The 15,415-nt window shown below is 44.6% G+C and overlaps 1 protein-coding gene across 1 annotated transcript in view; it reads right to left on the bottom strand.

The window, feature by feature from the left end:
* The window catches only part of LOC123757283 (uncharacterized), a 255,142-nt gene that overhangs the window by 187,219 nt on the left and 52,508 nt on the right, over positions 1-15,415 (bottom strand). Inside the window, 1 exon segment of the mRNA XM_069323847.1 lies at positions 13,998-14,531. Within this exon segment, the coding sequence (XP_069179948.1) occupies positions 13,998-14,531 (534 nt within the window).

Genomic DNA, 15,415 nt, shown 5'->3' with positions numbered 1-15,415 from the left:
CCTTCAGTCAACCACGGGGAAACTGCTATTAGCAATTCCGGCCTAGACTCACGGAGGAGTGAAGGAAGACTCAGGCTTACTGTTTAACAACACTTTCCCTGAGTCTTGCCTACCAGACAAAAGTTGCAGGAATTCCTTTCCCGCCTGCCTTCTCTATCTTCTACAACAAGGTCGCCAGTTGGATTGATATCTCTGCACCCCAGCAGTGCAGTTCAGTGGGTGTACATTATATTGTCTGTTGTCAAAGCATGGCCGCTCCTACAGCGTTGACATTGGACCGTCAGCCTAGTGTACACTTTCATAAAAGTCTGTGTTGCTTTACCACTCTCCAGCCACCAGGAAACTTCTATAGAAATTGTATTGTTCACTAGATGGGACTATGATATCCCTCGTGTATGCTCATAAAGATTAGTATGGAGGCGCACTTAAACACAAATGATAAAATATGTGATATTTACTGACATAAGCTACATGATGATATATACAAGTAATAATAATAGTGATGGAAATAAAGAATAAACAATCTGGAGATCGTCGGCAACTCTTCTCTCATAACCTCCAAAAATTTTGTCAGCTGGACACATTGAAAAGGGGGTCTCACATCCTCTCACAGGGGGGCCGCTTTGTCAACGTCGGCCACTGTCTCCCCAACTGCCTCGTCGTTCACACATACTGTCCTCTTCAACAGTCCTGGACACAAGCTGCCCTGCAGCCTTTCCTACTACTAACGTATCAATGTTATACTGAAACATGCATGTATAAATATCGTGGCCAATCTAGCCTAATCAACAAGGGATAATGGGAGGGAAAATTGATCTACCTTTACATTCCTGGCTCACGATTCCAGGATCCCACAGTTCCTGAGTTGGTCCTTGTCCAGTAACCCAATATAAGTCCTCAGGTGTCGTGAAGCTGTCGCGTCATCGCCGAGCCACTCCCAAAGTTTCAGATATCTCAATCCTGGTTCACCCAGTGGGCACTGAGCTAATCACTGAATAAAAACACACTCGTTCCTTCCACAAGGCGTTGCTCCTTGTCCTAAGAACGGTGTCATCCCTCCAATGCTCTCAGTGGGTGTGACCTGGTCACAGCAAGCCTACTTGCCACACCATACAGACCCTCAAGCGTCAGGCGGCGCCCTCCGACGTCGTCGCTGACCGATTCCTCAAGTTTTGGCACTTCTCTGCCCAATAAACTTAGTTTCTTCTTGCTTCCCAGAAGCACAGGGTCTCAAGTAACATTGGTGAACTGCAATGACTAACTATAATCCACTGAGAAGGACTCTCAGAGCCTCTAATCCTCGAGAGCTGATCGACACACGTCCTCTCGCGTTCACTGTCAAAGCCAACTCTGACGTTACCTACGACGGCGACGCCTGGGGCACTCGGTGACGTCACGGCGGGCTCTGATTGTTCACCCGTGGCACATGACCTAATTCAGCCAATCCGCAGCTGGCTGGTGTCATTCACAAAATGTGGGATCTGCAGGTAGGAGGCACTATTTTGTTTGTATCAAGGGTGCCACTTCCCCCTTTACCTAAAAACTTATACATGTACATTACTCCCTTATCAGGTGGCCGATCTGGTCGCCACATACATCAACAGACTCCCTGCATCTCGGAGAATCAGCAGGTTAAACTGATATGACTCTTAAAGTTGGATTTGGAGAGAAATAGAAGGGGCTCTTTAACATAACCCTCCCCTTAAAATAAGAATTATATCGGTAAATAAATAAGGGAGAAGGCCTCTGCCACTACATTCTCTCTCCCTTTGATGTGTCTGATTTCCAACCAGTACTCCTGTAACAGTAGGGACCATCTTGTTAACCTCTGGTTCAAATTCTTCATCCTGTGCACAAATGTCAGGGGGTTATGATCGGTGTACACTCACACTGGTCTCGTACCTCCACCAACATAGACATCGAAGTCTTTCAGAGCCATTATCAGGGCTAAGACTTCCTTCTCTACTGTACTGTAAGCCTTTTGATATTTCTCAAACTTCCTTGAGTAAAACGCCACTGGGCGGTGAACTCCGTCCTTCTCTTGGGCTAACATGGCTCCAATCCCTACATCGCTTGTGTTGACATACAAAATGAAGCCTGACTCTAAGTCACATGAAATCAGCACTGACGCATCAGTTAACAACCTTTTTAGTCTTCTCGAATGATTCCTGGCATGCTTCACCCCACTTCCATCTAACCTTCTTAGACACCAATTCAATCAGAGGGTGTGCCACCATCGAGAAGTTCTTGCAAAATCCTTTATAATATCCAATCATCCCCAGATATCGTAACAACTCCTTCCTAGTCCTGGGATTCAGATATTCTTTGATTGCCATCACTTTCTGTTTTACTGGAGTCACTTCTCCTTGGCCCACGACGAAACCTAAATATTCTAATCAGGCCTTCCCGAACTACCTCTTAGCCAAATTAACACTATCTCTCTCTTTGGACACCACTCGCGTCCACTTTTTTTCTGTGCTCGTGTCCATTACAAAAATATTTGTATTGTCGAAGTCTGGAAACTATCCTGACTTTGGGATAGTTTCAAAATGAGCGCCTTTAGAGTGCGCACAATTTGAAAGATGTAACACGAAACTTGATGTCAGAACACTTGAAAGATTATAAATACATTTTTGGTCAAAATTAAAAATTTTAAAGCATTTGTTAAAATCCTAATTATTGCGCTATTATTATGAGACAAGTTTTAAAATGTGCGCCTTTAGATTGCAAACAATTTGATACCAAAATGAAAGATGTAACACTAAAATTTATGTCAGAACACTGGAAAGATATAAATAATTTTGTGATGATGAGCGTCCAGAATTAAAATATTTGTGAAAATTCCAGTTATTGCTCTATTATGAGACTAGTTTTAAAATACATGCCTCTATATTGTGAACAATTTGATACCAAAACGAGTGACGTAACACGAAAATTGATGTTATCAAACAGAACGAGTATACACATTAGGTTGTGGTGTGTAAATTGATGCTCGTTCCCGGGTAAGTTTAGGCTTTGCTGTGGGGAGTCTTGCCAGGCTTTTGGACATTATATGCATATACACCTGCAGGGAATTTCATTGCGAACACAATGATACCAAAACAAACGACGTAGCACGAGAATTAAGGTGAGAAAACTGAAACGAGTATACACATTTTACTGATTTTGTGCGCTCACGGGTAACTTTTGCCAACTTTAGTTTTGCCAACTTTAGGCTTTGCTGTGGGGAGTCACGCCGGGCTTTTGGACATTATATGCATATACACCTGTAGGCAATTCTATTGCAAACGCAATACCAAAACGAATGACGTAGCACAAGAATTAACCCTTAAACTGCACAACATGTCATATGACGTGTTGAGTAACTTACCGAAAAAGTGCGCATCACGTCATATGACGTGTTGGAGTACTACGCAAGATTTAAACGGCCCGCGGATACACGAGGGTCACCACACCTTCATCAGGGCTCTTGTAAACAGACGCCATTTTTAAAAAAAATCGTGGACCAAACTCCCAGGTGTTAGGGGCCTCAGTATTGAGTGAGCTACCAAGCCTGATGCACGCAGCATGAGCTCACAGCACTGCTGTTCAGCTTGTGACCACAGCATCGCCTAAAAATGTCATAATATACTTGTTCATGCTATTATGTTGCTATGATATTATTACAGAAGACCCCTGACTGATAAAACTGACCAGGGTTCTGATAATAGCAGGATTGTGGTGATGCGCCATGGAGGGAGGAGTAATGCTGTGGGAGGGAGGGTGATGGCGATGTCTTCTGACTGTGTGTGGCCACCTTTTATTGACTGCACTCACCATACCAGCTTAGTGGTTTGCTATGGTGAATACAAATGTAGATACTTATATATAACGTGTGTATAGAGGGTATAAACAGCAAGAGGAGTAGGTTGGGAGCTGCCATTTTGGTGAGGGCGGTGGCGTCATCTGCACGACGCCACCGTGCAGACGACGGTGTTGTTTACTGGTTACCACGATGGTCTTTGGGCACCATACCAGTTTACTTGTACAAGTATGGTGAATAAAACAGGTAGATATTTATATATAATGTATGTATATAGCATAATAACACCACAAACAGTATTGTTGGAGGAGAAATATTAGTGCGTCTGGCCTTGAGGGCGGCAGCCATCAGCTGACTGTGTGAGGTCATACGTCTTTGTGCCTTTACTCACCATACAAGCTTAGATGGTCAGTTATGGTGAACAAAACATGTAAATACTTATATATAATGTCTGTATATAAAAGCAAAAACAGTATGGTGGGTAGAGAATGGTGGCAAGTCAGGAGAGGTGAGGGAGGGAGGGAGGGAGTGGCAGCCAGTGGCGGGCTGCCACTGCCTGCCACTGCCTGCCACTGCCACTGCCACTCAGCATACAACTTAGTGGTTCGTTATGGTGAACACGAATGTAGATACTTATATATAGCGTCTGTATATAGTGAATAAAAGCAAAAACAGTATTGTGGGAGGAGAATGTGGGTGAGTCAGGTGACTTGAGGGAGGGCATGAGTGGCTGGCTGGTACACGGTGGTCACTCCTCGTTACTTTTTTACTCATAATAGCAACTTAGTGGTTCTTATGGTGAACAAAACATGCAGATACTTATATATAACCTGTGTATATAGTGTAATAACCGACAAAGTGTTTGTTCACTGATTGATGAACATAATTGAATCAACAATATGCACACCATATTTTTAAGTACAGCGATGATTCACTCATTTTATTATATAAATATATCAAACTACACACTATTGAATAATATTAGAGCAAAAAACTATGAAAAATCAATCAGAGACACTGAAATAATTAGGTAATTATCTCTTTGTGGCAACTCTGGCCTGACAGCTGGCGATCAACAGACCGCCTGGGACGCACGCTGAGTCAGCGCCTGTTTTTTGCCAGACTTCCCCGCCATATAGCGGGCAATATATGCCACTTACGATTTTTTTATTATTTTTCCCATGATCAGTGAACACAAATTAACAGGTTAGGAAGAAAAAATAATTTTTTTTTTTTCAAAATTACATGCGCCTGTGGGGAACAAAGGATATTATACCCCTAGCATGTTAAGGGTTAAGGTGAGAAAACTGAATCGAGTATACACATTAAAGTGTCACCACACGCTCACTCGCACCGCCGGGCCCATGATGTCAAAGTCTGCGGCGCTCACACGCTGGGCACGATAGTGTAACTGTCAGGTCCGCTTCTCCCAACCATCGGAACAACTCCCTCAGTCAATTCATGTGTTGTTTCCAGCTATCGGCGTACACCACTATATCGTCTATGTACACGGTGCAGCCTTCCATCCCTCTTAGTACTTCGTTCATCATCCTTTGAAAACAACTTCCACTGTTTTTCGTACCAAACGGAAGCACTTTGTACTGGTACAAACCGTCTGGAGTAGCAAATGCTGAGATCCTTCTGGCACTTAGAGACAAAGGGATTTGATAATACCCTTTCAGCAGGTCGACCTGCTGAACCATGGTGACAAACTATGCGTTTCCCACTTGGTCGACGCAATCACTTATTCGAGGCATAGGGTGGGAATCCGACACGGTTATGGAATTCACTTTGCGATAGTCGGAGCAAAAGCGATATGATCCGTCATTCTTCTTGACCATCACACAGAGTGAGCTCCACTCATCGTTGCTGGGCTCAGCGAGATCATTCGCTAGCAGATACTCCACCTCCTGTCGCATGATCTTCCACTTCTCAGGTCTCAACCGATAAGCACTCTGCTTGATCGGCTTTCTTTCGCTCACGTCCACTTCGTGCACCACACTCTTGTGCCGACGGGGCACATCTGCGAAGAGTGACTTGTTCTTCCTTATCAGGGTCAATAGATCTCCTTTGCCCTTTATCCAGGTGATGCAGCCTCTCTTCTAGATATATCAAACTTTCTGTATTTGACAGCTGCATACCATCGGCACAGGCCCACTGTCCTTCCTCTGCTGGCAACACTTGGCTCATCTCCATACACAGAACCAATTTCCCTTCTTGCAACTGTGTTGTTCCCTTCACTCTCGCACTCTCCTGCTCCTCTGCGAAGTATGACTTTAAAAGGTTGATATGACATACTTGTGTCTTGTGGGGGCAATTCAGCTTGCTGATCTCATAACTTACAGGACCCACACAGCTGATAACTGAGTATGGACCACCAAAGTGTAATTCCGTCACTCTACCTCACCCAGGTAGCAACATCATCACTGTGGCTCCCGCCTCTAACTCCCTTGAGACAGCCTTCTTGTCTTATCAGATCGACATCTTTTCTTGAGCTGTCTTCAGGTGCTCAGCAACCGGCTCCTTCGCCATTTTCAATCGTTCACGGAATTTCTGCACATACTCCTCCACTGTCACTAACGTCTTCTCTGCCGTCAACTGCTCCTTCAGCATCAATAACAGGCTCCTTACTTCGTGCCCAAACACTAGTTGGAATGGAGAGACTCCCAGAGACCCAACTACAGCATCTCTGATTGCAAACAGGGTTGGGTAGACAGCCTAATCCCACTCCGCTCCCTGTTCCGCACACAACAGTGGTACCTCGGAACACGAGTGTCCCTGTATGCGAGTTTTTCGGAATACGAGCCGGATTTCCTCGGAAAATGTGTCTCAGAAGGCGAGGGTTACCTCGGAACGCGAGTTTGATGATACGCGTTCAGGCCGACCTAGCGCGTGGTGGTATGGCAATCGTCACCCCTCCGCCCCTCAGTTTACCATTATCTCCTGCCCAGTGACTATCCCTCTTGAATTCTTCACAAGGATTTACAGTTTTATGTCGTTTTTTTGGCCATTTGAGCATAAAAGTTGTTATTATATATCTCGCCATGGGTCTCAAGAAAGCCATTGATAAGGTTCAACCTAAGAAAATAACTGTGAGTAGAGGCAGTAGAGGATGTCCCGTCTTGATTAAGAAAATGTGTGAAGTAAGGGAAGAACTGCAAAGTTCTGTTGAAAAAACTCACCCAGATAAAGCTGTAGCAGGCCGTTGCATTGACCTTTTAAATGACAATGTGATGTCTTACTACAGACAAGTGTTAAAATGTAGGGAAAAACAAGTGTCTTTAGACAGATTCTTAGTAAGACAAACAAGTCCTAGTGGTATGCAGGCAAAATGTGCCAGTGTGTGCTCACCAGTGGCACACACTGCCTGATGTGATAATGGAAGGAGACTCCCCTTCCAAACAGTAACTCCTCTCCTCCCTTCCCCCTCCTCACCATCTTCCATACGCCTACAGCATTCAACAGCAAGGTAAGTAATAGCTTGAACATAGTTTCGTAGGTTTATTTAGATGAATTAGGTATAAAAATTTAGTTTGATGTGGCGTTTTTGGGGTAGTCAGGAACGGATTAATTCATTTCCCATTATTTCTTATGGGGAAATTAGCTTCGGAATACAAGTTTTCGGAATACGAGCCGTCTCCAGGAACGGATTAAACTTTTAAACTGAGGTACCCCTGTACACTCTTAAGACGGTCTTCAGAGTGGAGTGGAACCTCTCAATCGCTCCTTGTAATTAAGGTCAATAAGGTGACGATCGTAGTTGGGCTATTCCCCAGGTCGCAATAGCCTGTCTAAACCACTTTGACTGGAAAATACTTCCACAGTCAGACTGGATTTCCTTGGGCACTCCTACCCAAGCAAAGAATCGCTGAAGGTGTCCCATGACGCATCTTGATGTCACCTTCCATACTGGGATCGCCTCTGGAAATCTCGTCGAGGCACACATAATGGTCAATAAGTAATTATTTCCTCTTCTTGTCCTAGGTAATGGTCCCACTACGTCGATTATTAGGCATTCAAACGCAGGAACTGGAACCAAAGGTGCTTTCGGGACGGCAGGGACGTTCTTTCCACCCTCTGGCACGGGAAACACGTCTTGCAGATTCTTCTTACATCTGCGTCCATGTCTGGCCAATAAAAATGTTCCCGAAGCCAGTTTAAGGTCTTGATCACTCCCAAGTGACCCGCGGGATCCACTGAGTTTGCAAGCTTCAGTACCGCGCTTCTGTACTGCACCGGCACCACCACCTGACACTTCACTCTTAGCATACCATCAACCGCTTCTTCCCTTACTGGTCTCCACTGCCTCATTAGCACTCCCCTCTCCATGAAGAAGTGAGTCAGTGACTCGGGTCCGGCGAGACCTCCTTCCACCTCCCGTACCAACTCCGGAAACTCTTTCTCTTGCCGCTCACCTAGATGGGCGCTGTCAATACCAAGAGGACTGGTGAGAGTAACTTGGATACTCCTATTCGACTCTTCCTCACCTGTCACTTGTCCTCTGGCCTCCTCTCAGAATAAATGATCGAGCTCCAGGTCACCCGGCATGTTCTCTTCAGCGTGACCGAATCCGCTCTCATCATCTTCCCTGATGCTCCGTCTCGACATCAACGCGCATACCGGAAATGCCACTCTCACAATTTCCGTCACATCACTTCTGGCGTCCTTCATGCTGCTCTGTCGATAGGGCTCCACACATTCTTTGCCCCTAATCAAATTTGGGAGAACACATCCCCCCACAGGAGTCGTTCCCAAAAATCACCCGAGCTTCCATCCTGGGCAGTGAAGCACAGACCCCTACCACGAGAGTCTGACAACCATAGTCTGAATCAAGAGTCACTTTATGAAGGGGCATCCTCACCTGTCCCCCCAATGTTCTTATCAGGGCCTCACCTGTCCCCCCAATGTCCTTATCAGGGCCTCCCCTGTACTGGAACTTCTGTAGTCCTCAGGGAAGAGGGATTCACTAACAAGGGTTAAGTCAGATCCTGTGTCCCTAAGCATCCTTGCTGGCACATGATCAGCTCCTCTTATCTTCACCGTCCCCTCACACACAAAGGGATGAATCCTTTTCTCCCTCATCACTGGCATATCACCTAAGGTATCGTTGTCTCCTTCGCTTCCTACTCTTGCGAAAGCCACGTTCCCACTGTGCCTGGGGCGACTGCACTCTTGTACAAAATGTCCGCGCCCCCCCCCCCCCCCACAGTTGTAACACCAGCCGCCTCTCCTGGGTGACCCTCTACCAGTCACTCTGGTAGCACCAACGGTAGATGTTCCCTGAGGTCCTCCTTGGACTCCCCGTCGTCGGTTCCCGGGCAGCACCACCGGCTCCCGAGCTCGGTCCACTGTTCACAGCCTGGGGCTTCCTCCCCCTCATCCCTCGAGCTCTTGAACTGGTATACTTCACTGGGCAAACTACTGTTGGGTGAGTCCCCACCTGTCCTGGCTCCTCCTGAACTCTTAAAGTTCCCTCCAGACCTTGTGTAATGTGAGTGTCTGGGCGGTCCCTCCCTTCTGAGATGCAGTGCCTCCTCCAGCATGTCGGCTCAGTCCCCTGCAACTTTAAGATCTTTTATTCCTGCCTCCTTCACTCTGACCTTGAGTTCCGGATGGAGCATTGACATGAATTTTTCCATCACAATCAACTGTTTCAGCTCCTCCATTGTCTCTACCTCTTTGGCCTTCAGCCATTGTAGAAACATGCGCTCCATGTCCCGAGCAGTCTCAGCATATGACCTTCCTGATGCCCTTGTGCAATCACGGAAGCGTTTCCTGTAGACCTCCGGGGTTAGTCTATATGAGTGGAGCACCACTTTCTTGATTGTGTCGTATATGGCGCACTCCTCGATGTCCAACATGTTATAAGCCTCTTTGGCCTCACCAGTCAATCTTCTCTGCACTTACGCAGCCCAATCCTCCTCCGGCCATTCCTTCAATATTGCTATCCTCTCAAAATGGTCAAAGACAGCCTCGGCCTCCAGAGGATCAAAGGTGGGTAGATCGCGCTCCCGAGGCCTTGAGGTCGTCCCGACAAGCAGGCATTGAGACTACCCCACATTCAATGCACCTCAGCTCGACCTCCCTGTTCGCCTCTATCTCAGCTTGCCGCATTTGTAGCTGGGCTTCCCTGTCTTCTTGTTTCAGCCATGCCTCTCATTCTTCTTGTTTCAGCTGCGCCTCCATTTCTCGCTCCTCACGCTGCAGCTGTGCCTCTCTTTCTTCTCTATTCAGCTGCGCCTCTCTTTCTTCTCGTTTCAGAAGCGCCTCTCTCTCACATTCTTCACGCCACAGCTGCACCTTTTTTTCTTCTCGTTTTAGTTGTGCCTCTTTTTCTTTTCGTTCAGCTGCGCCTCTCTCTCACACTCTTCACGCTGCAGCTGCACCTCTCCTCGCGTTGCAGCTGTGCTTCTCTCTCCTCTCGACACAGTTGGGCTTCTAATTGCATTCTTATTATTTATTTACTTATATATATACAAGAAAGTACATTGGGGGTTAAGAGAGAACATAGAGTTTAAGTTGGAATTACAATCTTGTAAAGCCACTAGCACACATAACGTGCTAGTGGCACGCTATCATCTCCATCTCACTTCGTCGGGCCGCTTCGCCAACGTCGGCCACCGTCTCCCACACCGCCTCGTCGTTCACACACACTGTCCTCTTCAACAGTCCTGGATACAAGCTGCCCTGCAGCCTTTCCTACTGCTAATGTATCAATGTTATACTGAAACATGCATGTATAAATATCGTGGTCTATCTAGCCTACTCAACAAAGGGTAACGGGAGAGAAAAATTGATCTACCTTTACATTCCTGGCTCACGATGCCTATCCCTCGATGGTGTGAGGATCCCACGATTCCTGAGTCGGTCCTTGATGATCCAGTAACCCGTTACAAGTCCTCAGGTGTCGTGAAGCCGTCGCGTCATCGCCGAGCCACTCCCAAAGTTTCAGATATCCCAGTCCTGGTTCACCCAGTGGGCACTTAGCTAATCACTGTATACACACACTCGTTCCTTCCACAAGGCATTGCTCCTTGTCCTAAGAATGGCGTCATCCCTCCAACACTCTCAGTGGGTGTGATCTAGTCACAGCAAGCCTGCTCGCCACACAATCCAGACCCCTCAAGCGTCAGGTGGCGCCCTCCAACATCGTCGCCGACCGATTTTTCAAGTTTTGGCACTTCTCTGCCCAATAAACTTGGTTTCTTCTTGCTTTCCAGAAGCACAGGGTCTCCAGTAACATTGATGGGCTGCGATGACTAACTATAATCCACTGAGAAGGACTCCCAGAGCCTCCAATCCTCGAGAGCTGATCGACGCACGTCCTCTCGCATTCACTGTCAAGTCAACTCTGAAGTTACCTCCACCGGGGCCGCCAGGGGCACTCGGTGGGTCACGGCGAGCTCTGATTGGTCTCCAGCGGCACGTGACCTAAGTCAGCCAATCCGCAGCTAGCTGGCGTTGTCCACAAAATGGCGGATCTGCAGGTAGGGGGGCGCCATTTTGTTTCTATCAAGGGCACCACTTCCCCCATTACCTACAAACATATAAATGTAAATTTCTCCCTTATCAGGCAGCCGATCTGGTCACCACATACATCAACAGACTCCCTGCATCTCAGAGAATCAGCAGGGTAAGCTGATATGACTCTTAAAGCCGGATTTGGAGAGAAATAGAAGGGGCTCCATAACAATACGCATGTTATATATATAAGTATATACACGTTTTGTTGACCATAACTTTTCAACTAAGTTGAATAGTGCCGAAAGAGCATAGTGGCCAACCTTACACAGCATGACAAATCATTGCAGATACTGCCACCTCTCATCAAAATGGCTTCTCCCAACACTCCTTTTGCTGTTATTATACTATATATATATATATATATATATATATATATATATATATATATATATATATATATATATATATATATATATATATATATATATATATGTCGTACCTAGTAGCCAGAACGCACTTCTCAGCCTACTATGCAAGGCCCGTTTTGCCTAATAAGCCAAGTTTTCATGAATTAATTGATTTTCGACTACCTAACCTAACCTAACCTACCTTTTTCGGCTACCTAACCTAATCTAACCTATAAAGATAGGTTAGGTTAGGTTAGGTAGGGTTGGTTAGGTTCGGTCATATATCTACGTTAATTTTAACTCCAATATAAAAAAATTAACTTCATACATAATGAAATGGGTAGCTTTATCATTTCATAAGAAAAAAATTAGAGAAAATATATTAATTCATGAAAAACTTGGCTTATTAGGCAAAACGGGCCTTGCATAGTAGGCCAAAAAGTGCGTTCTGGCTACTAGGTACGACATATATATATATATATATATATATATATATATATATATATATATATATATATATATATATATATATATATATATATATATATATATATATGTACTCACCTAGTTGTGTCTGCAGGATCGAGCATTGACTCTTGGATCCCGCCTTTCGAGCATCGGTTGTTTACAGCAATGACTCCTGTCCCATTTCCCTATCATACCTGGTTTTAAAATTATGAATAGTATTTGCTTCCACAACCTGTTCCTGAAGTGCATTCCATTTTCCCACTACTCTCATGCTAAAAGAAAACTTCCTAACATCTTTGTGACTCATCTGAGTTTCAAGCTTCCATCCATGTCCCCTCGTTCTATTACTATTCCATGTGAACATTTCGTCTATGTCCACTCTGTCAATCCCTCTGAGTATTTTATACGTTCCTATCATGTCCCCCCCCCCCTCTCCCTTCTTCTTTCTAGTGTCATAAGGCACAGTTCCCTCAGGCGCTCCTCATATTCCATCCCTCGTAGCTCTGGGACGAGTCTCGTTGCAAACCTCTGAACCTTTACCAGTTTCATTATATGCTTCTTCAGATGGGGACTCCACGATGAGGCGGCGTACTCTAAGACTGGCCTCACGTAAGCAGTGTAAAGCGCCCTAAATGCCTCCTTACTTAGGTTTCTGAATGATGTTCTAACTTTTGCCAGTGTAGAGAACGCTGCTGTCGTTATCCTATTTATATGTGCCTCAGGAGATAGATTAGGTGTTACGTCCACACCCAGGTCTCTTTCGCGTGTCATCACAGGTAGCCTGTTCCCCTTCATTGTGTACTGTCCCTTTGGTCTCCTATCTCCTAGTCCCATTTCCATAACTTTACATTTGCTCTGTGTGTGTGTGTGTAAATCACGAAAAATAAACATGTGATTAAAAATGTGACAGTGTCAGACCACGGAGGAAGAATTGAAACAGGAATTTCCTTAAGTACTTTCGTGTATTAATACATCTTCAGAAGGAGTGAATTACAGGTCAAGTATTGGACATATATAGGCAGGAGAGAGTGGTGGAGTGAGGTAAGGTACAATGACAAATGAGTGGGAATTAGGCGTACACAAATATGAGCCACATAAGAACTGTAGAAGGCCTATTGGCCCATATGATGCAGCTCCTATTCATACCCACCAATAGGCCCACACATGGATAATAATAGCATAAGATAGTAAATATTTACGATGAATTAGTGAGACAAATGTGTATCAATGATCCTACTCAAATCGCCCTTTAATTGATCTATCAAAAATGGATCCAAGTTATATTTATAATGTTATCTAAGTTATTTATTTATTTTTGTCCAGGTCTTCTATATCACTTATTTTGTCCAGGTCTTCTTGAAGGCCATGACAATCATCTAGGTTTCTTATCCTTCCCTATTATCTTAGCATCATCAGCAAACATGTTTTTGTAATTCTGTATTCCCACTGGTAGATCGTTTATGTAGACAATGAACATTACCGGTGCAAGAACTGATCCCTGTGGTACTCCACTCATGACATTCCTCCAATCCGATACCTTGCTTCTGATTACGGCCCTCATTTTTCTGTCAGGAAATTTTTCATCCATGTTAGTAGCTTACCTGTCACCCCTCCAATATGTTCCAGTTTCCAGAACAACCTCTTATGGGGAACTCTGTCGAAAGCCTTTTTTAGGTCCAGATAGATGCAGTTAACCCAACCATCTCTTTCCTGTAATATCTCTGTGGCTCCATCATAAAAACTGAGTAAGTTCGTTACACAGGATCTTCCAGATCGAAAACTATACTGTCTTTGTGTGTGTGTGTGTGTGTGTGTGAATGAGTGCAGAGTATTTTAAGAAGTAAATGATTACTCACCTCTCGTCTCAATGAAAATAATGAACGTCCAGCAAAATGAAGAAATTCTTCCCAACGTTTCCTTTTCACTTCGTCATCATATGGGGTTACAAAATCTCTCTGAAAACAAGTTTGGTTTTTGAGATTTTCCAATTCTTTTACACTATTAGATATTTGGAAAATCAATCTTGTGACCTGACGTATGCGAAGATTTGATTCCCCAATTCCTTGGTGCAGGGGTAAAGGACGTTTTGTAGCAACTTTCTTGGAGGTTTCAGAGAGTTTGACAGACTTTCCAACTCCAGTTTTGCTCAACCTCTTGAACACATCAGTCCTCTGTTCATTCTGCTGATGTGGCAAGTCATCACTTCCCCTCACTTTGGTAAATGCTGCAGGTTTTGTATTTTCATTATTATCTGAGGTAGAAGCTACTGGTTTTGTACTTTGATTACAATCTGAGGCAGGAGCTGCATGCTGTTCATGTGCTAACCTGGCTTTCAGCAGCTTGTATCTTGCTTTTAGCTGTGCTTGCTGAATTTCATCAGCTTTAAAGTGCTGAAATCAAAACAAAACATTCATATATATAATTAGCAAAATTGTAAACAATTATTTGCAAACTTTCCAAAGCATTTATATTTCACATACTGTGCTGTAATTTTCATGTTTACTTTGATAATATCATCAAATTTTTAATTCATATGTCACCTACAAAAATATGGTTGTTATATATAATGTATATCTGTTTAATATACAGTACATAAACCCAGCATTAAATGTAATGAAATGCCACTTTCTGAATGAGCCCCAGTGGGTCAATCTCACTAAGATTACTGCATTCAAATGGCTTACAACAAACAGGGAATTCTGTTTGGCCTACTGGGAACCAGAGCCAAATCCTGGCCCCCCATAACTACTCAGTGAGGCACAGAGAGTGAGTGATAATTCACCACTACACCAGGAAAGCATCTAGAATGTCATCAAAGCTTTAAAAACACCTGGAGAGTTAACAGAGACTAAAGCCTTAAAATCACCAAACAACTTTGCAAATAATTCACACAGAAAAAAAACCAGCGTTGAATGTAATGAAACGCCATTTTCTGGGTGAGACCCGGAGGCTCCCCGGAGCTTTACCAGGCTGATATGCTAATGTCAGACTTTGGCATCAGTCATGTGTATGGAGTTCTTGGGCCTACCGGGGACCACGGTCAGAACCTGGCCCCCTCAGAGAGGCAAGGGAAGCAATGGCCTATAGAAACCCCCTTGAGATTAGAAGCATTCTATGTCTGCCGTTGACCTGGTCAAGCATCCAGAAAGGTAAGCATTCCAAAACAAACCCCCTATTCTGGTTAAAATTACTGTAACCCCGCGATTATCCGGGATTCGAACATCCGAAAAACGCCCTTATACGGCCAAAATCGTGAACGGATAAAGTTATCACA

The sequence above is a fragment of the Procambarus clarkii genome, chromosome 13 (assembly GCF_040958095.1).
Source record: "Procambarus clarkii isolate CNS0578487 chromosome 13, FALCON_Pclarkii_2.0, whole genome shotgun sequence".
Taxonomy (NCBI): Eukaryota; Metazoa; Arthropoda; class Malacostraca; order Decapoda; family Cambaridae; genus Procambarus; species Procambarus clarkii.
Note: the sequence above shows the minus strand (reverse complement) of the source record. Positions and strands in the feature narration are given on the sequence as shown.